The sequence below is a fragment of the Pelobates fuscus genome, chromosome 13 (assembly GCF_036172605.1).
Source record: "Pelobates fuscus isolate aPelFus1 chromosome 13, aPelFus1.pri, whole genome shotgun sequence".
In the NCBI taxonomy this organism is placed as follows: Eukaryota; Metazoa; Chordata; class Amphibia; order Anura; family Pelobatidae; genus Pelobates; species Pelobates fuscus.
This window is the reverse complement of record NC_086329.1, coordinates 101,182,541-101,210,178: the sequence shown is the minus strand read 5'-3', so window position 1 is coordinate 101,210,178 and position 27,638 is coordinate 101,182,541. Positions and strand designations below refer to the sequence as shown.

The following is a 27,638-nucleotide window of genomic DNA, read 5'->3' as shown; positions in this document are numbered from 1 at the left end:
TTATTATTATTATTATTATTATTATTATGCAGGCTGTATAGTGTGTTTATTATTATTATTATTATTATTATTATGATGCAGGCTGTATACTGTGTGTTTATTATTATTATTATTATTATTATTATTATTATTATTATTATTATTATTATGCAGGCTGTATACTGTGTTTATTATTATTATTATTATTATTTTTATTATTATTATTATTATTATGCAGGCTGTATAGTGTGTTTATTAATTATTATTATTATTATTATTCTTATTATTATTATTATTATTATTATGCAGGCTGTATACTGTGTTTATTATTATTATTATTATTATTATTATTATGCAGGCTGTATATTGTGTGTTTATTATTATTATTATTATGCAGGCTGTATACTGTGTTTATTATAATTATTATTATTATGCAGGCTGTATAGTGTGTTAATTACTATTATTATTATGCAGGCTGTATACTGTGTGTTTATTATTATTATTATTATTATTATATTATTATTATTATTCAGGCTGTATACTGTGTGTTTATTATTATTATGCAGGCTGTATAGTGTTTATTATTATTATTATTATTATTATTATTATTATTATTATTATTATTATGCAGGCTGTATACTGTGTGTTTATTAATTATTATTATTATTATGCAGGCTGTATAGTGTGTTTATTATAATTATTATTATTATGCAGGCTGTATAGTGTGTTTATTACTATTATTATTATTATTATGCAGGCTGTATAGTGTGTTTATTATTATTATTATTATTATTATTATTATTATTATTATTATTATTATTATGCAGGCTGTATACTGTGTTTATTATTATTATTATGCAGGCTGTATACTGTGTTTATTATTATTATTATTATGCAGGCTGTATACTGTGTTTATTATTATTATTATGCAGGCTGTATACTGTGTTTATTATTATTATTATTATGCAGGCTGTATACTGTGTTTATTATTATTATTATTATGCAGGCTGTATAGTGTGTTTATTATTATTATTATTATGCAGGCTGTATACTGTGTGTTTATTATTATTATTATTATTATTATGCAGGCTGTATACTGTGTGTTTATTATTATTATTATGCAGGCTGTATAGTGTGTGTTTATTATTATTATTATTATTATTATTATTATTATTATTATTATTATAATGCAGGCTGTATGGCACACAGTGAGTTCAGTCCTCCGGGTACCATAGAGAGCGCCTTCCCGCCCACTCTATGGTTCCGGTAAGAACTTCCGGTAAGATGGCGGCGCTGTGGGCTGTGCATGCTGAGCGGCTGTGAGAGTGTGTCTGCTCCCGGGGCCTCAGCCAGAGAGCGCACTGTGCAGGTAGGTACCTCACCCCGCCCCACAGCCGGGTACACGAGCACCTACCTCCCCGGGCCATCATATCACCGACTGCCTAACCTCCCTGCACTGTATGCAGCATTCATATCATCCACCTCCCTGCACTGTATGCAGCATTCATATCATCCACCCACCTCCCTGCACTGTATGCAGCATTCATATCATCCACCCACCTCCCTGCACTGTATGCAGCATTCATATCATCCACCTCCCTGCACTGTGTGCAGCATTCATATCATCCACCCACCTCCCTGCACTGTATGCAGCATTCATATCATCCACCCACCTCCCTGCACTGTGTGCAGCATTCATATCATCCACCCACCTCCCTGCACTGTATGCAGCATTCAAATCATCCACCTCCCTGCACTGTATGCAGCATTCACATCATCCACCTCCCTGCACTGTATGCAGCATTCACATCATCCACCTCCCTGCACTGTGTGCAGCATTCATATCATCCACCCACCTCCCTGCACTGTGTGCAGCATTCATATCATCCACCCACCTCCCTGCACTGTGTGCAGCATTCATATCATCCACCCACCTCCCTGCACTGTGTGCAGCATTCATATCATCCACCCACCTCCCTGCACTGTATGCAGCATTTTTATCATCCACCTCCCTGCACTGTATGCAGCATTCATATCATCCACCCACCTCCCTGTACTGTATGCAGCATTCATATCACCCACCTCCCTGCACTGTATGCAGCATTCATATCATCCTCCTCCCTGCACCGTATAAAGCATTCATATCATCCACCTTCCTGCACTGTATGCGGTATTCACATCATCCACCTCCCTGCACTGTGTGTAGCATTCACATCATCCACCTCCCTGCACTGTGTGCAGCATTCACATCATCCACCTCCCTGCACTGTGTGCAGCATTCACATCATCCACCTCCCTGCACTGTGTGCAGCATTCACATCACCCACCTCCCTGCACTGTGTGCAGCATTCACATCACCCACCTCCCTGCACTGTGTGCAGCATTCACATCACCCACCTCCCTGCACTGTGTGCAGCATTCACATCACCCACCTCCCTGCACTGTGTGCAGCATTCACATCACCCACCTCCCTGCACTGTGTGCAGCATTCACATCACCCACCTCCCTGCACTGTGTGCAGCATTCACATCACCCACCTCCCTGCACTGTGTGCAGCATTCACATCACCCACCTCCCTGCACTGTGTGCAGCATTCACATCACCCACCTCCCTGCACTGTGTGCAGCATTCACATCACCCACCTCCCTGCACTGTGTGCAGCATTCACATCACCCACCTCCCTGCACTGTGTGCAGCATTCACATCACCCACCTCCCTGCACTGTGTGCAGCATTCACATCACCCACCTCCCTGCACTGTGTGCAGCATTCACATCACCCACCTCCCTGCACTGTGTGCAGCATTCACATCACCCACCTCCCTGCACTGTGTGCAGCATTCACATCACCCACCTCCCTGCACTGTGTGCAGCATTCACATCACCCACCTCCCTGCACTGTGTGCAGCATTCACATCACCCACCTCCCTGCACTGTGTGCAGCATTCACATCACCCACCTCCCTGCACTGTGTGCAGCATTCACATCACCCACCTCCCTGCACTGTGTGCAGCATTCACATCACCCACCTCCCTGCACTGTGTGCAGCATTCACATCACCCACCTCCCTGCACTGTGTGCAGCATTCACATCACCCACCTCCCTCCACTGTGTGCAGCATTCACATCACCCACCTCCCTCCACTGTGTGCAGCATTCACATCACCCACCTCCCTCCACTGTGTGCAGCATTCACATCACCCACCTCCCTCCACTGTGTGCAGCATTCACATCACCCACCTCCCTCCACTGTGTGCAGCATTCACATCACCCACCTCCCTCCACTGTGTGCAGCATTCACATCACCCACCTCCCTCCACTGTGTGCAGCATTCACATCACCCACCTCCCTCCCTGCACTGTGTGCAGCATTCACATCACCCACCTCCCTCCCTCCCTGCACTGTGTGCAGCATTCACATCACCCACCTCCCTGCACTGTGTGCAGCATTCACATCACCCACCTCCCTGCACTGTGTGCAGCATTCACATCACCCACCTCCCTGCACTGTGTGCAGCATTCACATCACCCACCTCCCTGCACTGTGTGCAGCATTCACATCACCCACCTCCCTGCACTGTGTGCAGCATTCACATCACCCACCTCCCTGCACTGTGTGCAGCATTCACATCACCCACCTCCCTGCACTGTGTGCAGCATTCACATCACCCACCTCCCTGCACTGTGTGCAGCATTCACATCACCCACCTCCCTGCACTGTGTGCAGCATTCACATCACCCACCTCCCTGCACTGTGTGCAGCATTCACATCACCCACCTCCCTGCACTGTGTGCAGCATTCACATCACCCACCTCCCTGCACTGTGTGCAGCATTCACATCACCCACCTCCCTGCACTGTGTGCAGCATTCACATCACCCACCTCCCTGCACTGTGTGCAGCATTCACATCATCCACCCACCTCCCTGCACTGTGTGCAGCATTCACATCATCCACCCACCTCCCTGCACTGTGTGCAGCATTCATATCATCCACCCACCTCCCTGCACTGTATGCAGCATTTTTATCATCCACCTCCCTGCACTGTATGCAGCATTCATATCATCCACCCACCTCCCTGTACTGTATGCAGCATTCATATCACCCACCTCCCTGCACTGTATGCAGCATTCATATCATCCACCTCCCTGCACCGTATAAAGCATTCATATCATCCACCTTCCTGCACTGTATGCGGTATTCACATCATCCACCTCCCTGCACTGTGTGTAGCATTCACATCATCCACCTCCCTGCACTGTGTGCAGCATTCACATCATCCACCTCCCTGCACTGTGTGCAGCATTCACATCATCCACCTCCCTGCACTGTGTGCAGCATTCACATCACCCACCTCCCTGCACTGTGTGCAGCATTCACATCACCCACCTCCCTGCACTGTGTGCAGCATTCACATCACCCACCTCCCTGCACTGTGTGCAGCATTCACATCACCCACCTCCCTGCACTGTGTGCAGCATTCACATCACCCACCTCCCTGCACTGTGTGCAGCATTCACATCACCCACCTCCCTGCACTGTGTGCAGCATTCACATCACCCACCTCCCTGCACTGTGTGCAGCATTCACATCACCCACCTCCCTGCACTGTGTGCAGCATTCACATCACCCACCTCCCTGCACTGTGTGCAGCATTCACATCACCCACCTCCCTGCACTGTGTGCAGCATTCACATCACCCACCTCCCTGCACTGTGTGCAGCATTCACATCACCCACCTCCCTGCACTGTGTGCAGCATTCACATCACCCACCTCCCTGCACTGTGTGCAGCATTCACATCACCCACCTCCCTGCACTGTGTGCAGCATTCACATCACCCACCTCCCTGCACTGTGTGCAGCATTCACATCACCCACCTCCCTGCACTGTGTGCAGCATTCACATCACCCACCTCCCTGCACTGTGTGCAGCATTCACATCACCCACCTCCCTGCACTGTGTGCAGCATTCACATCACCCACCTCCCTGCACTGTGTGCAGCATTCACATCACCCACCTCCCTGCACTGTGTGCAGCATTCACATCACCCACCTCCCTGCACTGTGTGCAGCATTCACATCACCCACCTCCCTCCACTGTGTGCAGCATTCACATCACCCACCTCCCTCCACTGTGTGCAGCATTCACATCACCCACCTCCCTCCACTGTGTGCAGCATTCACATCACCCACCTCCCTCCACTGTGTGCAGCATTCACATCACCCACCTCCCTCCACTGTGTGCAGCATTCACATCACCCACCTCCCTCCACTGTGTGCAGCATTCACATCACCCACCTCCCTCCCTCCCTGCACTGTGTGCAGCATTCACATCACCCACCTCCCTGCACTGTGTGCAGCATTCACATCACCCACCTCCCTGCACTGTGTGCAGCATTCACATCACCCACCTCCCTGCACTGTGTGCAGCATTCACATCACCCACCTCCCTGCACTGTGTGCAGCATTCACATCACCCACCTCCCTGCACTGTGTGCAGCATTCACATCACCCACCTCCCTGCACTGTGTGCAGCATTCACATCACCCACCTCCCTGCACTGTGTGCAGCATTCACATCACCCACCTCCCTGCACTGTGTGCAGCATTCACATCACCCACCTCCCTGCACTGTGTGCAGCATTCACATCACCCACCTCCCTGCACTGTGTGCAGCATTCACATCACCCACCTCCCTGCACTGTGTGCAGCATTCACATCACCCACCTCCCTGCACTGTGTGCAGCATTCACATCACCCACCTCCCTGCACTGTGTGCAGCATTCACATCACCCACCTCCCTCCACTGTGTGCAGCATTCACATCACCCACCTCCCTCCACTGTGTGCAGCATTCACATCACCCACCTCCCTCCACTGTGTGCAGCATTCACATCACCCACCTCCCTCCACTGTGTGCAGCATTCACATCACCCACCTCCCTCCACTGTGTGCAGCATTCACATCACCCACCTCCCTCCACTGTGTGCAGCATTCACATCACCCACCTCCCTCCCTCCCTGCACTGTGTGCAGCATTCACATCACCCACCTCCCTCCCTCCCTGCACTGTGTGCAGCATTCACATCACCCACCTCCCTCCCTCCCTGCACTGTGTGCAGCATTCACATCACCCACCTCCCTCCCTCCCTGCACTGTGTGCAGCATTCACATCACCCACCTCCCTCCCTCCCTGCACTGTGTGCAGCATTCACATCACCCACCTCCCTCCCTCCCTGCACTGTGTGCAGCATTCACATCACCCACCTCCCTCCCTCCCTGCACTGTGTGCAGCATTCACATCACCCACCTCCCTCCCTCCCTGCACTGTGTGCAGCATTCACATCACCCACCTCCCTCCCTCCCTGCACTGTGTGCAGCATTCACATCACCCACCTCCCTCCCTCCCTGCACTGTGTGCAGCATTCACATCACCCACCTCCCTCCCTCCCTGCACTGTGTGCAGCATTCACATCACCCACCTCCCTCCCTCCCTGCACTGTGTGCAGCATTCACATCACCCACCTCCCTCCCTCCCTGCACTGTGTGCAGCATTCACATCACCCACCTCCCTCCCTCCCTGCACTGTGTGCAGCATTCACATCACCCACCTCCCTCCCTCCCTGCACTGTGTGCAGCATTCACATCACCCACCTCCCTCCCTCCCTGCACTGTGTGCAGCATTCACATCACCCACCTCCCTCCCTCCCTGCACTGTGTGCAGCATTCACATCACCCACCTCCCTCCCTCCCTGCACTGTGTGCAGCATTCACATCACCCACCTCCCTCCCTCCCTGCACTGTGTGCAGCATTCACATCACCCACCTCCCTCCCTGCACTGTGTGCAGCATTCACATCACCCACCTCCCTCCCTGCACTGTGTGCAGCATTCACATCACCCACCTCCCTCCCTGCACTGTGTGCAGCATTCACATCACCCACCCACCTGCAGCATCACACTGTTACATACAGCATCACACTACTACATACAGCAAGTCAGCCCCTCTCAATGTACTGCCCCTGGGTGGCCACTCACATACTAGCGCTGACAGGCCCTCTCCAACAGGTAATAACTGCTTGATCCAAGGATAAATCTGACTGCCATTCTGGGGTCAAGAAGGAATTTTTTTCCTAGCTTGTTGCAAAATTGTGCTTCAAACTGGGTTTTTTTGCCTTCTTTTGGATCAACAGCAAAAAACAAATGTGAGGAAGGCTGAACTTGATGGACACAAGTCTCTTTTCAGCTATGTAACTATGTAACAGTGAGTGTTACAATAAACACAGCTGCAGTTTCCCTCTTAAAGGAACACTATAGTCCCCTAAATTACTTTAGCTAAATAAAGCACTTTTAGTGTATAGATCATTCCCCTGCAATTTCACTGCTCAATTCACTGTCATTTAGGAGTTATATCCCTTTGTTTCTGTTCATGCAGCCCTAGCCACACCTCCCCTGGCTATGAGTGACAGAGCCTGCATGAAAAAAAAACTAGTTTCACTTTCAAACAGATGTAATTTACCTTAAATAATTGTATCTCAATCTCTACATTGAACTTTAATCATGTACAGGAGGCTCTTGCAGGGTCTAGCAAGCTATTAACATAGCAGGGGATAAGAAAATCTTAATTAAACAGAACTTGCAATAAAGAAAGCCGAATAAGTCACCAATACAACCTTAGCTTAATGAAGCAGTTTTGGTGTATAGATCATGCTCCTGCAGCCTCACTGCTCAATTCTCTGCCATTTAGGAGTTAAATCATTTTTGTTTCTATTTATGCAGCCCTAGTCATACCTTCCCTGGCTGTGACCCACACAGCTTGCATGAAAACAAAATGGTTTCATTTTAAATCATATGTAACTTACTTTTATTATTATTATGTTGTTGTTTATATAGCGCCAACAAATTCCGCAGCGCTGTACAATGGGTGGACTGACAGACCAGTATTTGTAACCAGACAAGTTGGACGCACAGGAGTAGAGGGATTGAGGGCCCTGCTCAGTGAGCTTACATGTTAGAGGGAGTGGGGTATAGTGACACAGTAACCAGAGGGGTTGAGGGCCTGCTCAATGAGCTTTATCTCCTGCTCTGTAAATTGATAGTTGTTAATAGCTGGATAGAGCCTGCAGAAGCCTCCAGTTACACACAGGAGGCTCCTGCAGGGTCTATTTAGCCAATAACAGAGCAGGCGATAAGGTATTCTACATTAAACAGAATTTGCTACAAAAGAAGTGTAAACATATGACTCTTTACAGGAGGTGTTTAGGAATGCAGTGCACATTACAAGAAGGGAGTGTATGCAGCAATGCTGTATAAACAGAATTATTTAACGAAGTGGCAGAGAATTAAGCAGTAAGACTGCTGAGACATGGTCTATCTATACAACAAAACTGCGATTTGTGGTCATTTTGAAACTAGACTGTCCCTGTGCATTGTATAGGTTACTAATGTATGTTTTTTTCCTGCAGTGAACCACCTGACCTCATACATTTCTACAAATATATTGAATCACGGTAAGATAATTTTTTTGTTTGTACTTACAAACCCCCCCCTCCAACATAATTTAACGCTTGTTTATGTGGTAAATATGCTCATATTCCCCAGATGCCTTTCTATTGTTCAATTTAAAATCTTTATAAATTGATTTGTCAATCAAAGATGGTCTTGCTGCCTTAGCCATACTAAATCATACCATCTCAGGTAGTCACTGCTTGGGCAAAAGAAGAAGCGTTAGCCTGAACAGCAAAGAGGGCCTGGGCTGCATGTGACCCAGGAACCGTCACTGACTGTTAGACCAGTAGTTAGTAGTAATAGTTCGGGACTCAAGGCACCGTAACCACGTCAATGAAACAAGTGCAATGGAGAACATTTTCATTAATAATTGTTTTCTTTGTACTGGTAAGCAAAGGCGAAAACTGACTTCACTATATTTAATGCATTATATGATGAACAAATGTGTGCACTTGTACTTCATGAAGTGGTATTGCTGCATGGGACCTCTTACTACAGTTGATTTATAATAAATGTCTACATAAAAGTGTTTGCAAAATAAATTTTAAACTTGGCCTGGCCGACCCACTTGGCTGTCAATTCTGCTTCTCTTAGTTGGACTCATAAACTTAACTAAAGAAAAACTCCAACCACCATAGCTAGTACAGCACCCATAGTGATTGTGGTGCCAGAAATATATTTGCAGACGCCCCCCTCCCTTTGTAATTATTAGTCAACCAGTTTTAAAAGCAAGTTTGTAGTTTGACCTGGGTTGCTTGTTGCCTCCACTGCTTCTGACAAGGTGGGGCTCAATTGTCAATTGGTACTTGAGTTTAAAGTAAACAAAACAAAAAAAGCTCATATCCACTGTAGTTCTGTTGCTGAATTGCTCACGTAAGCTTTATGGTGTGACAGAGACATCCCTAACCTTGACGTTTTATCATCAATCTGTTAAAAGGCTGGTATTATCACAATGAGTAGAATTGCTCTATAGACAAACAATCGCCAATACCTTCCTGCAGCTGCTAACTATTTATAAACATTGTCGGAAAAAATATGATCTTTTTAACGTGGTCAATGTGCTAAGATCTCCGGACCCGATAATGACTCCACTAACTTTCCACGATGAAAAGATCCTGCTGAAAGCTACTTCTTTGATCTAATTATAAGTCATATTCTACATAGTCACTTTCCCATGCTTCCATTTGTACTTCTGTCAGTTTTTAGATTGTAATTTGTGGACATGTGTGTTATATTACTTAATTTCTAATAAAATAATTTTCTGATTCTTTTTTTCCGTGCTATTTCTATAGTATACTTACTATTCAAATGATAAGTTTAAACCAGACTGTGTGTGTGTGTGTGTGGCGTGTTTGTAAAAAGTGTTGCAATGCAGGCTAATAATCTTACTATTTGACAATGTGCTTGTGTTGGTGTGGAGGAATGGACTGTAAGAATGTAGCTAACTGCATGTATGAATTAAAGGATCCCTATAGGGTCAGGAACACAAACATGTATTCCTGACCCTATAGTGTTAAAACAATCTAGCCACCCTGAGCCCCTCATGCCTCCATAAATATAGCAAAATCTTACTGTATTCAAGCCTGAAGCTGTAACTCTGCATGCTGTTAGACTCAGAAAAACAAGCAGTCTGCTGACATCATTAGAAGTGGTAGCCTGATCCAATCACAATGCTTCCCCATAGGATTGGCTGAGACTGACAAAGAGGCAGATCATGGGCAGAGCCTGCACGATTCAAACACAGCCCTGGTCAATCAGCATCTCCTCATAGAGATGAATCTCCTATGAGGAAAGTTCAGTGTCTGCACGCAGAGGGAGGAGATACTGAATGTTTGGATGCATTTTAGGCAGCCATGGCCCAGGAAGGATCTCTAACAGCCATCTGAGGAGTGGCCAGTGAGGTTATCACTAGGCTGTAATGTAAGCACTGCATTTTCTCTGAAAAGACAGTGTTTACAGCAAAAAGCCTGAAGGTAATGATTCTACTCACCAGAACAAATTCAATAAGCTGTAGTTGTTCTGGTGACTATAGTGTCCCTTTAAGGTTTGTGTGTTATCAGAGCTTTGTGTTTGACTATCCTCTTCCCCTTACATCTCCCTATTCTGTAATATAATTTGTCTTGCACCTACATATGTCCTCTCCATATTTATCCCCCTCCCTCTACTAGTGTCCCCGCCGTCACATTAAACCCTTTTTGTCCCTTTACCAATTTTTCAAGCTCATATTCCTTTCCCACCCAGGTTGTCTTACCAGTGTCTGAAATGTTAACAGAACTAACCTTCATTGCAACGCTGGGAGAGAGAACCGCTCTGTCAAGAATTCTTGTTTTGCGCCAGATGCTGTTTGGAAGGGGGTGGGGATATAACAGAAATGACCTTGCCAAATATCATTGCTATTGTTGAATCAATCAATTAACAACTACAATCTATTTACCTTATAGATGTCTATTTCCTTTAATTTTAAATAGACAAAATGCGTAAGTGTATGGTTAATGGCTGCAAAAGCAAGGATGGAACTCCCGGATTCCAATCGAAACTTTACGCGTTGCATCAATTTCCAAATTCGGCGGAAAGGATAAAAGCATGGCTGCAAGCTAGTGGCGACTATTTTGACAATATTGATGCTGTCGTTCAATATATCATGCAGCGTAGAGGCAAAAGCTACTTTCGTATCTGTTCTGAACATTTTGAATCCGATATGTTTGTTTCTGGTACCAGAACCAACTTGTGTTTGAAAAGTTATGCAGTACCAACAAAATTTCCAAGGCCCAGCGTCTTATCTATTGTGAACGAGTTGGCCCTTGTGTCAGAGGAAAGTAATCCGGATGTTGAAATGGACGAGCCTGTTGACCCATCAGTCCGAAGTGCTAGTAAACCTACTTCATTTGCGTTTGATCACAATTATTTAACGGATTTCAGCTATACAATATCAAACCCAGGAAAATGTTTCAGCGTACACACAAACACTGATATTATCCAGAAAGCAAATAGAGGAACTTCTACGTCTCATTTCCTTGGCCGTAGGAATGCTTCCGCTCAAACTATAAATATCATAAGCAAAAAACATGTATCAACCTCAACATGGAACTTGGTCAAATGTAAAGACGCCTATACGTGGATTGATGTAAGTGATGAAGCTATAGATATTGATGCTGTCGTTCAATATATCATGCAGCATAGAACTAAAAGCTATTTTCGCATCTGTTCTGACCATTTTGAAACTGAAATGTTTGTTTGTGGTACCAGAACGAGATTATATCTGAAGAGCAATGCAGTACCAACAATATTTCCAAGGCCAAGTGTCCTATCTATTGTGAACGAGTTGGCTCATATGTCAGAGGAAAGTAATCCAGATGTTGAAATGGATGAGCCTGTTGACACATCAATCCAAAGTGAAAACTTTCACAGCGTACACACAAACACGGATTTTATCCAGAAATCAAAGGAACTACTACGTCTAATTTCCTTGGCCGTAGGAATGCTTCCGCTCAAACACAAAATATCATAAGCAAAAAAACATGTATCAACCTCAACATGGGACTTGGTCAAATGTAAAGACGCCTATACGTGGATTGATGTAAGTGATGAATGTATAGATCCACTTGCCAAAAATTCCATCATAAATGACTTTTCACAAGCTCCCCCCAAAAAAGTGTTCTCCTGCAAAATCTCAACGAAAGAAATTGCCTAAACCAGAAACGTTACCTTCAAAGGAAATGAATATTTCCTGTTTACAACCTCGAGCAGTCGGTGAAAGTCATTTTACACCTGTGTCACGAACCTTTTCTGTATTAAGGGATCAAGAATTGGATTCCACTATGTATATTAACTTGATGAATCCTGATTTCCTTCCTGAAAATCACTCTACAGTTATAGAATTTGTAACAGAGCCCACCCCGGATGTTTCTGTTGCTGAAAGAAAATTTTATAGTTTTTGAGACGTGTCTCGATCGGCTGTTACGTTCTGTCCAAACGTGTAAATTCCCTGTTAAATGCACTGCTCTGATAATGGATATAGAGAAGAATATATCTGGAACTCTGCTTACCGTGTACACAGTTTGCAAAAAGAAACATCGTTGTCTATTTTGGAAAAGCCAGCCGATGGTTGGCAGAAAATCATGCGGCAATATACTGGCTAGCGCCGCAATAGTGTTCAGTGGTTCTGATTTTAAGAAAGTATATGCGCTATTTAATATATTTGACGTGCAGTTTATTTCAAAATAGTCTCATTTTTTTATATCAACAAAATTATTTGTTTCCAATATTGGATTTATACTTTGAAAAAGAAAGAAACCTTATTTTGGGCAGTCTGAAGGGACGGGTATTGTCCCTTTCTGCAGATGGGCAATGTGACAGTCCGGGCTATGGTAAGAAATATTGCACTTATTGCATAGTGGAGAAAAGTACACAAAAAATAATAGAATGCAACACAATTCAAGTGAGTGAAAGCTCCTCGTTCGTCGCAATGTAGTCATTGGCCTTCTCTGCGTGTATGGAAAACGTTTTAGCGGAAAGACTCAATATTGGAGTTTTGGTGACGGACAGGCATGAAATCATTAGAAAAATAATGATGGAGGAATATAAACAAATTAACCATCAGTTCGATGTCTGGCACTACTGCAAGAGCTTACGCAAAAAACTTGAAAACCTAGCAAGAGATCCAACGTGCAAAGAGCTTGTTCCGTGGACTAATGCCATAGTAAACCATTTTTGGGCATCCTGTTATCTTGGCAAGGGCAATCCTGACTTACTTAGAGAGAGGTGGGTCTCCGTTCTTCACCATATCACAAATGTGCACGAATGGGAATCTGAAAATGGAATCAAACGATGTTCCCACAAAGAAATGTCAGAATCTGAAAACCAGGAGCGAGCAAGAATCTGGATCTCAAGAAATGGAGTGGCGCATTCAAAACTTGGAATCTTTGTAAACGACGGAGAACTTCGAAGTGATTTAAAACATTTGACGGAGTTTGGCCACACAGGAAGCCTAGAAGTCTACCATAACTTGCTTTTAAAATATTGTCCTAAGCAAACAAACTTTTCGATGGATGATGTCTTAGCCAGGACAAAATTAGCTGTATTGGCTCACAACGCCAGTATAGATAGACCTCCGGACACAGACCAGCCAAGTCATGAAGATACAGAGCAAGTTGGTCATTTCCAACACAAGCCATCTTTTTCAAAAAGAACCAAAGGCTGTCAAGTCAAAACATTGTGTGGAGCAACGTATTTTGGCCACATTTTTCCAATGATGGCTGATACAATCAGACTGGCTTCAGGAGAAATTGATGTTTACTGAGTGTGATAAACATTTCAACGTCCACCTAAATATTCAAGTCCTTCAGCAACAAAGAGATTGAATTAAAAAAAAAACACAAATAATTTTCGCACTTTGTACAGACTTTCACATTAATATACTGTGCCTGATGGTATATGAAGCTAAATTTAGTGGCTATATGTATCGAATGCCATCCGTGAGTATAACAGACAGAGCAGGATATGTGTGTTACAGTGATGATGTGATCTCAGGGAACTAACACAGGTCTAGACAATCATTCCATACATTACAAAGGACAGTCCTGTCTTTTTTCCAATCTCTCAGTAATGTTTTAGCTACAACCATGCCTTTTGACAATTCATGCTTTGATAAAATATAGAAAATGGCAGCAGCCTTACTCACGAGATATGGGAATAAGATTCAAAGGAACAGTATAGTCACCAAAACAACTTTACCTTATTGAAGTAGTTTTGTTGTATAGATAATGTTCCTGCAATCTCACCGCTCTATTCACAGCCATTTAGGAGTTAAATCACTGTTTATGCATCCGTAGCCACACCTTCCTGCATGTCACTTGTACAGCCTTCCTAAATACTTCCTGTAAAGTGAAATCTTATGTTTAAACTTTCTTTATTGCACAGTCTGTTTATTTAAAGGAACACTATAGTCACCTAAATGACTTTAGCTAAATAAAGCAGTTTTAGTGTATAGATCATTCCCCTGCAATTTCACTGCTCAATTCACTGTCATTTAGGAGTTAAATCACTTTGGTTCTGTTTATGCAGCCCTAGCCACACCTCCCCTGGCTATGATTGACAGAGCCTGCATGAAAAAAAAAAACTGGTTTCACTTTCAAACAGATGTAATTTACATTAAATAATTGTATCTCAATCTCTAAATTGAACTTTAATCATGTACAGGAGGCTCTTGCAGGGTCTAGCAAGCTATTAACATAGCAGGGGATAAGAAAATCTTAATTAAACAGAACTTGCAATAAAGAAAGCCTAAATAGGGCTCTCTTTACAGGAAGTGTTTATGGAAGGCTGTGCAAGTCACATGCAGGGAGGTGTGACTAGGGTTCATAAACAAAGGGATTTAACTCCTAAATGGCAGAGGATTGAGCAGTGAGGCTGCAGGGACATGTTCTATACACCAAAACTGCTTCATTAAGCTAAAGTTGTTCAGGTGACTATAGTGTCCCTTTTAAGATTTTTTTTTTTTTAGGAATTAAAACAGAATTTAATATTCCCCTGTTGTATAACCCTCCTTGTGTGAGCTTCTACACTGAGCATATCATCAGACACTTTTTTTTTAGTTCAAAGTAAATCATTATTCTGCAGGTTAAATGCAGATATCTAATTTTTTTAAATAAAATTTCGTTTTGTGATAAGACCGTGTTTAATTATGTTTAAAAAAAAAAAAAAAAGAACTTGTAAGGTTTTATTTCTGTTATAGAGAAATTTCCATAATTATGTAGTTAACTTATGATGAGAGAGGGCGCCACCTCCTATTTCCTAAAAAAAACATGCACCCACTGAAAGTTTAATCTGTGTGTAGTGTCTGAGTGTAGTAACTGATAACTGAGAGGTGTGTCTGCGTGGAGGGCCCAAGGAACGCACGTCTGTGTGCAGGGCGTCTGCACGGGTAAAGGAGTCGGGGGAAGGTGTCTGCGTAAAGCTAGTTTGCGTGCTAAAATTGCTTTTGGTATTCGTGTTTCTAAGTTCATATGATTTTAAAATTGTACATTATAGACATTAAAGGGTCACTATAAGTACCCAGACAACTTCATCTCACTGAAGCGGTTTGTGTACACTGCGGATAACTATATGATGCGTCTGCATAAAGATCCGTTTCTAACTCACACGTTGCATGAGGACGTTGAGTGCTCAATCAGTGCTCTATTTGATTGGAGGAATGAGGCACTTGCAGTACACACACTTTTTGTCCCTCAGTGAAGTAAGCCTGCTTGCTGATCAGGTGGCTGGGGTGGGGAATAAGGGGCCCTGAGTCAGACCTCGGGAGGCTTGAGCACGCAATATGGCCAAAAGAATGTGCACTCCCCGTGTAATCTAAGTTCAGGTGTTTCAGCTTTCCACTTTGCTTACAGGTGCCTAAGATACAGCACATATTCACAAAATCTCCATAGATAAACATTGACAGTACAAGTAGTCAAACTAAAGAGCCCAGTGCCATTAATCGTGGCATTGCCATATGACGCCACCAACAAAATGGCAGACCACGCATACTCACAGAGCGGGACTGGCAGGTGCCTAAACATTTGGCACAAAAATTGTATGTTGGGATCTTCTGGAAGTGGGTTTCCATGGCCGAGCAGCTGTACACAATCCTCACGACATGCAGAATGCCAAACATTGGCTGAAGCAGTGTAAATGACACCGCCACTAGACTCGGAGCGCAAATGCAGTTAGATCTGTCTGCAGTGTGTGCGCACACGTGAGTCCACACACACACACACACGGTTAATAATTACCAGATATTTATATTATACACACAGTTTTATAGAAGTATATATCTATTTAGATTTTATCTTTTTTTTTCATGGTATGTTTGGGTTAGTACTTTCATGTTCTGATTCTCTATTGTTAATTTTCGTTATATACCGTATATACTCGAGTATAAGCCGAGTTTTTCAGCACATTTTTTGTGCTGAAAAACCCCAACTCGGCTTATACTCGAGTCAATAGTCTGTATTATGGCAATTTGCATTGCCATAATACAGACAGGGGCTGTGGGGGCTGCAGAGAGATGTTACTTACCTCTCCTGCAGCTCCTGTCAGCTCTCTCCTCCTCCGCCGGTCCGTTCAGCTCTTCTGTCAGCTCACAGTGTAAATCTCGCGAGAGCCGCGGCTCTCGCGAGATTTACACTGGGAGCTGACCGAGGTGCTGAACGGACCAGCGGAGGAGGAGAGAGCTGACAGGAGCTGCAGGAAAGGTAAGTAACATCTCTCTGCAGCCCCCACAGCCCCCTCCTACACAGTGCCCATCCACTGGACCACCAGGGAAGGAGAGCCCCCCTCCCTGGCCAGCTAGCAAGCAGGGAGGGGGGACAAAAAATATATATATATATTAATAATAATAAAAAAAATAATAAAATAAAAATAATAATTAAATAAAAAATTATAATAAAATAAAAAAAATAATACAAAAATTTAATGAAACAAAGAAAATATTAAAATAATAAAAAATAAAAATGCCCACCCCCCCACCAAGGCTCTGCATCACACTCTGCATTACACACACACACATACACACACTGCATTCATACACACACACTGCATTCATACACACACACTGCATTCATACACACACACTGCATTCATACACACACACTGCATTCATACACACACACTGCATTCATACACACACACTGCATTCATACACACACACTGCATTCATACACACACTGCATTCATACACACACACACTGCATTCATACACACACACACTGCATTCATATACACACACACACACTGCATTCATACACACACACTGCATTCATACACACACACACACTGCACTCATACACACACACACTGCACTCATACACACACACACTGCACTCATACACACACACACTGCACTCATACACACACACACTGCACTCATACACACACACTGCACTCATACACACACACTGCACTCATACACACACACTGCACTCATACACACACACTGCATTCATACACACACACTGCATTCATACACACACACTGCATTCATACACACACACTGCATTCATACACACACACTGCACTCATACACACACACTGCATTCATACACACACACTGCACTCATACACACAGCATTCTCATACACACACACTGCACTCATACACACACACACTGCACTCATACACACACACACTGCACTCATACACACACACTGCACTCATACACACACACTGCACTCATACACACACACTGCACTCATACACACACACTGCACTCATACACACACACTGCACTCATACACACACACTGCACTCATACACACACACTGCACTCATACACACACACTGCACTCATACACACACACTGCACTCATACACACACACTGCACTCATACACACACACACACTGCACTCATACACACACACACTGCACTCATACACACACACACTGCACTCATACACACACACACTGCACTCATACACACACACACTGCACTCATACACACACACACTGCACTCATACACACACACACTGCACTCATACACACACACACTGCACTCATACACACACACACTGCACTCATACACACACACACTGCACTCATACACACACACACTGCACTCATACACACACACACTGCACTCATACACACACACACTGCACTCATACACACACACACTGCACTCATACACACACACACTGCACTCATACACACACACTGCACTCATACACACACACTGCACTCTCATACACACACACTGCACTCTCATTCTCAATTTGCAGAATATTTAATAAAGTCTTCCCAGCTTGGCTCCAATTTGTTACGTTTAATTTGCCTCTAATTAGATCAGGATGTTTGCGCCCTGGTATCTTTTCTTTAAGATTACCATCTGCTTTGCTGCTAACTTCTGGAAGCACTTAAAGGGACACTATAGTCACCAGAACAACTACAGCTTTTTGTATTTGTTCTGGTGAGTGAAATCATTCCCTTCACGCTTTTTGTTGTAAACAGTGATTTTCCAGAGAAAAGGCAGTGTTTACATTACATCCTAGTGAAACCTCCACTGGCCACTCCTCAGATGGCCGCTACAGGTGCTTCCTGGGGCAGAGCTGCACAGTGTGACTGATATTCAGTGTCTCCTCCCTCTGCATGCAGACACTGAACTTTCCTCATAGAGATGCATTGATTCAATTCATCTCTATGAGGAGATGCTGATTAGCCAGGGCTGTGGTCGCGGTGAGCTTTGACAGGCAGCTAGCTGGGAGAAGAAATTAGTTCACACGGGGTCAGCCTGTTGGTATGCAGAATAAAGTGTTCTCATTTATTAAGCAAAACGTCAGGGTTCTTACAGACATTTCATTCAATGTATTCCAAAGAGTGGTACAAAACTCAACTATTTAATTGGTTAGTACATTATCTATCTTTGCCAGCTCCGTGACACAGAGAAGGGTGTAGCTGGACTCGCTGTGTTAGGAACACTTTACCCTTTATATACTGTCTTATATGAAAATTTTTTAGATATAAACATCTTCAGTTTGTTATACACGTCCCTACATACCTTATTATATACTTATATATGTGTCTGTTTGTTATTATCACTTAATAATACTTACCTAATAATATAATATACGTGTCCAAAAACATGATTCATCATTAAAGTAACACTACAGGATCAGGAACACAAACCCGTATTCCTGACAATATAGTGTTAAAATCACTATGTAGCCCAACTGGCTCCTCTAACTACAGTAAAATCTTACCTTTATTCCAGTTTGCTGCTGTTGGCTCCGCCCCTAAACCGCCTCATTTGCTTTCCAATGGGAACGCATTGGATTGGCTAAGATCATCACTTTTGATGTCAGCCAAGCAGGCATATCAGGGGCAGAGCCAGCACCAGCAGACTGGAATAAAGGTAAGATTTCACTCACCGCGACCTGTCCTTTGTGTGTTTTTATTAAAATATATAATTACATTTATTTTTTACATTTAATTAGCACTTGATAAGATTTAAACTCCAGTTCAGTGAATGTATCCCTTACATGTTTTTTGTTGTTGTTGTTTCATATAGGATGATCACGTATGGTAATTTCACAGACGAATCCTCCCTCGATCATTACTAGGTAAGTTTAAATAAATAATAATCTTTTTTATACACTGTGAGCAGTAGACGCAGACATATAACATCTCTTTCTCTCTCGCTCTCTCGCTCTCTCTTCTACAATGTAATTTTTTTTGTGTTTTGCATTCTGAAATCTGTGATCATTGAAAACCTAGACAATTCTATGTATATTTTACTTACATGTGTGTATATATATATTTTTTTTCTTTCAGTGTATCACCATCAAACATCGTTTTCTTCGGACATATTAAATCTCGGTAAGATGTCAAAGCTTTTTTTTTGTTTAATTTGTATATGTATGTAGATATTTAAGAAATCATTGAAGTGTTTTTGGTGACTGGAGATTCCTGTGCTCTGCACTCTAAGTATCCAACCATTCTCATTCTGTTTGGCAAACAAAAATCCCTAGCAGCCCGTACCTCCATCTCCCACAGCACAGTGTAGCTGTTGAGAAGATTACTCCGCATTAACTGTGCCGAATCATACCAGTGATTGATGGGCCGCAGTGATTGGCTGAGAGTGGCCTGTTTGATTCTCTCACTAATCACTCAAACAAATTGCAATAAGAAAGTACCAGGCTGTCCTTTCATCTGAACTTATATTGGTTTATCTATACTGGTAAGCATAGGAGGAAACAACCTCCCCCCCCCCCCCCCCCCCCCCATTTATTACATTATATGATATGTAAACAAATACGTACTATTTAGGTGAAAGGGACACTAAAAGCAGTTCCACTTCATGAAGTGGTATTTGTGCTTGGGACCTGTTATTGCATTGATTAAAAAAAAAAAATCCTGCTTTGATTTAATTAATATATTTAAAATAAAAGCGCAATAGCAAAAGAAATCCTTACTTGTTAAATTTGCTTTGCCACCTACCGTGGATGTTACATGTAGCTCTGTCGGCTAGCTCAAATAGGCCCATACAGGAACTTAAATGGATCTGAAGTAGTCTGCAATGTTAAAGCTGATCAATTTGTGGCCTTTCACGTAAGTCGTGAGTGATCCAATGAAAATTTCTGGAGTCTGCAGGTTGTGATGTTCAATTAGCACGTTTTAAATTAAATCGGATCCACTGTAGTTCTGTTCCTGAAGTGATCACAAAATCTTCATGGTGTGACAAACATCCCTGACGTGTATGTTTCTTCACCAATCCGAAGGCTGTTATTTTAGGGGTAAATTAGTTCATCCTCCATAGTGCATTTCTACACCTTATACCGAGTTCACCTCATACACCTCATACTACAGGTGCCGTTTATACACATCTAAAAAAATAAATGTAAAATAAAGTGGTCTGTATGCTATGATGTCCGCACCCGCTACACATGTGCACAGTCATTCCTTCACTACCTTTTTCACAGGTGTGCAGCTCCTGCTAAAAATTCCTCCTTACATCTGTCTAATTATACGGCTTTCTCTACATTATCTTTCTTTCCCTCTCTGCCATTTGTCAGCTGTTTAGATTTGTGTAGTGTGTTTATACATTTTTTATTTCTAATAAAATGAGTTTCTGAAATTCTTTTTCTGCTTTATTTCTATAATATTTTTTACACTTGCAAATGTAGCCAGAGTGCCAGTTTGGGTGTCTTGTTGCAATACAGGGTAATATTTTTTACTAATAGATTGCGTACTTGTGTTGGTGTGGAGGAATTGACTGTAAGTATGTAGCTTATTGCCTGTGTAGAGTGCTTGCATGTGTGTTATCTGAGCTTTGTGTTTGACTATCCTTGTATCATCTTCCCCCTGTTATCTGTAAAATATTTTGTCTTGCACCTCCCCATATTTACCCGTTTACTCCATACCTGTGTCCTAGCAGTCACATCACTACTTTTTGTCTCTTCATGAATTTTACGAGCCCAACTTCCACTTGTGTTCCTTTCCCCATATTCCTCTCCCGTTTAGGTTATGGTGTCTAAAATGATAGCGCTGTGCTTGTGTTGGTGTGCAGGAATTGACTGTAAAAATGAAGCCGCTTGCCTGTGTAGAGTACTTGCACGTGTGAAATAAAGTGTGTTATCAGAGCTTTGTGTTTGACTATCCTCTTCCCCCTGACATCTCTCTATTTCTGTAAAATAATTTGTCTTGCACCTACATGTGTCCTCTCCATATTTATCCCCCTCCCTCTACTTGTGTCCCCGCCGTCACATTAAACCCTTTTTGTCCATTTACCAATTTTTCTAGCTCATATTCCTTTGCTATCCAGGTTGTCTTATCAGTGTCTGAAATGTTAGCAGAACTAACTAGCATTGCAGCTCTGGGAGTGAGAACCGCTCTGTCAGGAATTCATGTATTGCGCCAGATGCTGTTTGGAAGGGGGTGGGGATATAACAGAAGTGATCTTGCCAAATATCATTGCTATTGTTGTATCAATCAACGATCAACTACTATCTATTTACCTTACAAGTGTCTATTTTCTTTTATCTTAAATAGACAAAATGCGTAAGTGTATGGTTAATGGCTGCAAAAGCAAGGATGGAACTCCCGGATTCCAATCGAAACTTTACGCGTTGCATCAATTTCCAAATTCGGCGGAAAGGATAAAAGCATGGCTGCAAGCTAGTGGCGACTATTTTGACAATATTGATGCTGTCGTTCAATATATCATGCAGCGTAGAGGCAAAAGCTACTTTCGTATCTGTTCTGAACATTTTGAATCCGATATGTTTGTTTCTGGTACCAGAACCAACTTGTGTTTGAAAAGTTATGCAGTACCAACAAAATTTCCAAGGCCCAGCGTCTTATCTATTGTGAACGAGTTGGCCCTTGTGTCAGAGGAAAGTAATCCGGATGTTGAAATGGACGAGCCTGTTGACCCATCAGTCCGAAGTGCTAGTAAACCTACTTCATTTGCGTTTGATCACAATTATTTAACGGATTTCAGCTATACAATATCAAACCCAGGAAAATGTTTCAGCGTACACACAAACACTGATATTATCCAGAAAGCAAATAGAGGAACTTCTACGTCTCATTTCCTTGGCCGTAGGAATGCTTCCGCTCAAACTATAAATATCATAAGCAAAAAACATGTATCAACCTCAACATGGAACTTGGTCAAATGTAAAGACGCCTATACGTGGATTGATGTAAGTGATGAAGCTATAGATCCACTTGCCAAAAATTCCATCACAAATGACTTTTCACAAGCTCCCCCAAAAAAGTTTTCTAAAGCAAAATCTCAACGAAAGAAATTGCCTAAACCAGAAACGTTGGCTACAGAGGAAATGGATGTTGATTTTTTACCAGCAATACAACCTCGAACAGTCGGTGAAAGTCATTTTACACCTGTGTCACGAACCTCTTCTGCATTAAGGGATCAAGAATTGGATGCAGCTATGTTTAATATTGACTCGATTAATCCCGATTTCCTTCCTGAAAATCACTCTACAGATATAGAATTTGTAACCGAGCCCACCCCGGATGTTTCTGTTGCTGAAAGAAAATTTATAGTTTTTGAGACATGTCTCGATCAGCTGTTACGTTCTGTCCAAACGTGTAAATTCCCTGTTAAATGCACCGCTCCGATAATAGATATAGAGAAGAGTACATCTGGAACTCTGCTTACCGTGTACACAGTTTGCAAAAAGAAACATCGTTGTCTATTTTGGAAAAGCCAGCCGATGGTTGGCAGAAAATCATGCGGCAATATACTGGCTAGCGCCGCAATAGTGTTCAGTGGTTCTGATTTTAAGAAAGTATATGAACTCTTTGAAATCTTTGGGGTGCAGTTTATTTCAATAACGACTCATCGTGCATACCAACAAAATTATTTGTTCCCAATAGTGAATTTATACTACCGTAAAGAAAGAAACCTTATTTTAAGCAGTCTGAAGGGACGGGTATTGTCCCTTTCTGCAGATGGGCAATGTGACAGTCCGGGTTATGGTAAGAAATATTGCACTTATTGCATAGTGGAGAAAAGTACACAAAAAATAATAGAATGCAACACAATTCAAGTGAGTGAAAGCTCCTCGTCCAGCTCAATGGAGTCATTGGCATTCTCTACGTGTATGGAAAACGTTTTAGCGGAAAGACTCAATATTGGAGTTTTGGTGACGGACAGGCATGAAATCATTAGAAAAATAATGATGGAGGAATATAAACAAATTAACCATCAGTTCGATGTCTGGCACTACTGCAAGAGCTTACGCAAAAAACTTGAAAACCTAGCAAGAGATCCAACGTGCAAAGAGCTTGTTCCGTGGACTAATGCCATAGTAAACCATTTTTGGGCATCCTGTTATCTTGGCAAGGGCAATCCTGACTTACTTAGAGAGAGGTGGGTCTCCGTTCTTCACCATATCACAAATGTGCACGAATGGGAATCTGAAAATGGAATCAAACGATGTTCCCACAAAGAAATGTCAGAATCTGAAAACCAGGAGCGAGCAAGAATCTGGATCTCAAGAAATGGAGTGGCGCATTCAAAACTTGGAATCTTTGTAAACGACGGAGAACTTCGGAGTGATTTAAAACATTTGACGGAGTTTGGCCACACAGGAAGCCTAGAAGTCTACCATAACTTGCTTTTAAAATATTGTCCTAAGCAAACAAACTTTTCGATAGATGATGTGTTGGCCAGGGCAAAATTAGCTGTATTGGCTCACAACGCCAGTATAGATAGACCTCCGGACACAGACCAGCCAAGTCATGAAGATACAGAGCAAGTTGGTCATTTGCGACACAAGCCATTTTACTTAAAAAGAGCAAAAATTTGTCAAGTCAAAAAATTGTGTGGAGCAACGTATTTTGACCACATTTTTCCAATGATGGTTGATCTAATCAGACTGGCTTCAGGAGAAATTGATATTTAACGGAGTGCGATAAGCATTTGAACTTTCGCCTAAATATTCAACTCCTTGAGCGACAACGGGATTGAATGAAAACACAAAACAAAACAAAAATTGTTCGCACTTTACAATCTTTCACATTAATATTGGTTGACTTTTTAACACAGTTTGTTTTGGTCCAGGAATGTTGCTCCCTTGTTTTCATGTCATCACTTTGAGAGATATATCCCATGTGTCTGATATGAAATGGAGTTACACTATGAAGCTGCAAGTGGCTGTCTATGAGTGTAACCCCCACCAATCTCAGACCGAGTGGGATATGTTTTTACAGTGCTGACATGACATCAGAGACCATGATGCAATGCTTTATAAACAAAGGATAGTCCGGCCATCTTTCTTTTTTTTTTTTCTTTTTTTTTTTTTCAATCTCTCATGTTTTAACTAGAACTGTGCCTTTGTCAAGTTGTACTTTGACAAAAGGCTAGAAATGGCCGCAGCCTTACTGAGGACACGTGGGGCAAAATAAAATTGCTGTTCTGTCCTTTCTTGTGCTGTTTATGTATGTTTTATATTGACAGCCTAGGCGATACTACAATGAACGCTGGTTGAATTTTTTATTTTATTTTGTGAAAATCTTGTTTCACGGGGAGTAATTCTTCTGATGACACAAACCTTACCTTTTTTTTTTTTGGTGTCTGATAATTTGATCTTCCTGTTGGTAGATATGTCATTCTCCTTGTCCCACTGACTGTCTGAGGGGGGCTCTCATAGTTTCACTCTTTCTCCAAATCTAAAAAAAAATTCATTTGTGTCCACTCCTTAGTACACTGAGTATATTATCAGACGCTATTCTAGTTTAAAGTAAATAAATCGTTACTCTGTGCCATACATGCAGTTTCCAGTGTTTTAGTACTTGCTGCCACCTCTTTCAGTATGTTGTTGAAAATCCCCTTAGTTAATAAATACTGTTAATTAGCCATTTTTGTGTTTAGTGGATAAACCACTTGGTTAATATTGAAATTTTACTTTGTACGCTTTGTAGCTCTGGTTATATGAAATATACTTTTGTGATACCAGACGGTCTTTAATTCCTTTTTGTTTTTAAAATAAACATGCTTTAAAAAATGAAGAAAAATAAATTTTAGAAAATTTAACGGCGCAGTGGTTTTGGTGCCCAGGAGTGTTTAGGGCTTAGCTCATCAGTGAGAGCAGTCAGCTAACACAAGAACTTCTGACTGTCTGCAGGAAGTAGTAAAGTCAGGGGTGGTACCTGGTACACCCCAGGTAAAAAGTCGAATTGTTCGAACACTCCAAGCACCATAATCACTACAGCTGGTAGATGTGTTAATAGTGCCCTAGCACTGTCCCATTTTCAGTAGTCAGATTGTTTGCGAATCATTTTACATTTTACCTGCGATCTTCCAATTGCCTCCGCCTGTGGCCCCAGATGCTACTGTATTGAGACAATCCGCTCAGTGGAGCTAACGGCAGGGCTAGTGAAGGTTGGCTGCTATGTCATATATACAATCACCTGTGCAGGAGATCACTCACAGATCCACGACACGCCATTTAACAATGAACCCAAATGGTGAATTAACTACATGCAGAGTTTATATAAGAGAAAAAAAATCTAAAACATATTCACTAGAGGCAAGGTCATTACACGGGCTGATCCCAACATGTAATGGCTGTCTCAGAGTAATATGAGTGGGGTCGCTATCAGCATGTTCAGTTAATGTTGGATTTGTGTAAAGAATTTTATTGCTTTTTAAAAACTTTAAATGTTGAGCATATCGTTTCTGGTTATTGGCAATCTGCGCAATAGACGACAGAAAATCTGTATCGGCAATCAGCTCTGTAAAAATATCTATTAATCCCCGAGATATAATATACATCTTCATGTTTTATAGGCAGCAACTAAAGTCCTGCCTTGTAGATGGCAAATATTTTAGGGTGAAATCAAAAGGTTAAGCTACATAGGCCATTTTTAAAATCCTTCTTTGATTAAAGGAGAACTATAGGCTAGGAATACAAAAATTTATTTCAATCTCTATAGCTCCCTATAATGCACCCCTTGCTTGGTGCTGGGTCAGAATTCGCCAGGGCTTCTCCACTGACAATGGGACCTAATGCACTTGCGCGGCAAGCGAATTAGGACAGCCCCCTTGAAAAGCATTGTATAATTCTTTCCCATGGGGTTTCAGGTGACGCTCGATATCTTCTTGCATAACGTGATACCGTCCAGCATCAGTTAGGCGACCTAAAGTCAACTTATGACCCGGAAGTCCTTCTACCTTTGCAAGATTCAGGGACCCTGGGCACTGCAGCCAGACCACTTCAATGAGCTGGAGTGGCCTGGTTGCCTATAGTGTCCCTTTAATCCATTTCCTTTCAGGATATGAAACATGTGGTGGTGGATCTTGTTTTGCAGTGTGTGTCTGTGTGTGTGTATATATATGTGTGTTTGTGTGTGTGTATATATATATATATATATATAATATATTTTCCCGTACATCTCCATAAGATACGGTCACCCTGCTTATTGGAGTCTAAATGTCCAGTCTCTGGGTCACACACTAATTCACTAACACAATCTGCGCCTTTTCCTAAATGTTGCATCATTGGGAACTGATCAGTGAATTTTCACATTTAGGATAAAATGGGGAAAAGGGTAGACAGACAACTGATGGATCAGCGCTAAGTGACCAACCGGAGGGTGTGTTCAAGACAGGCAGCAAAACCTAAAATTTTTCAGGCTCTCACAGACCTTCGAAGAAAAGAGTGGTATACAATAGAACAGATATTAGGTTGCGCCACAATTATAAAAATACACCCCCCAATTTTGTAAATATTTTATGTCTTTTGATGTGACAACACTGGAAAAAAATGACACTCTGCTACAATGTAAAGTAGTAAGTGTACAGTCTGTATAACAGTGTACATTTTTGTCCCCTCAAAATAACTCAACACACAGCCATTGATGTCTAAACCGTTTGCAACAAAAGTGAGTACACCCCTAAGTGGAAATGTCCAAATTGGGCCCAATCTGCCATTTTCCCTCCCCGGTGTCATGTGACTCGGTGTTACAAGGTCTCAGGTTTGAATGGGGAGCAGGTGTATTAAATTTGGAGTTATCGCTCTCACACACTCTCATACTGGTCACTGGAAGTTCAACATGCCATCTCATGGCAAAGAACTCTGAGCATCTGAAAAAAGGAATTGTTGCTCTACATAAAGAAGGCCTAGGCTAAAGGAAGATTTCCAAGACCCTGAAACTG

The 27,638-nt window shown here is 42.4% G+C and overlaps 1 protein-coding gene across 2 annotated transcripts in view; it reads left to right on the top strand.

Annotated features, from left to right (window-relative positions):
• The first annotated feature begins 1,255 nt into the window (after positions 1–1,255).
• LOC134582804 (G patch domain-containing protein 4) overlaps positions 1,256–27,638 on the top strand; it is a 38,730-nt gene continuing 12,347 nt past the window's right edge. Inside the window, exons 1-5 of one of the 2 annotated variants that reach the window (XM_063439458.1) lie at positions 1,256–1,348; positions 8,438–8,482; positions 19,521–19,572; positions 19,784–19,828; positions 22,001–25,448. In XM_063439458.1, the coding sequence (XP_063295528.1) occupies positions 22,006–24,384 (2,379 nt within the window). In that variant the 5' untranslated portion in view covers positions 1,256–1,348; positions 8,438–8,482; positions 19,521–19,572; positions 19,784–19,828; positions 22,001–22,005 and the 3' untranslated portion in view covers positions 24,385–25,448. Of the gene's footprint in view, positions 1,349–8,437; positions 8,483–19,520; positions 19,573–19,783; positions 19,829–22,000; positions 25,449–27,638 lie in introns of those variants that run through there. The other variant, XM_063439459.1, reaches the window with a different exon arrangement.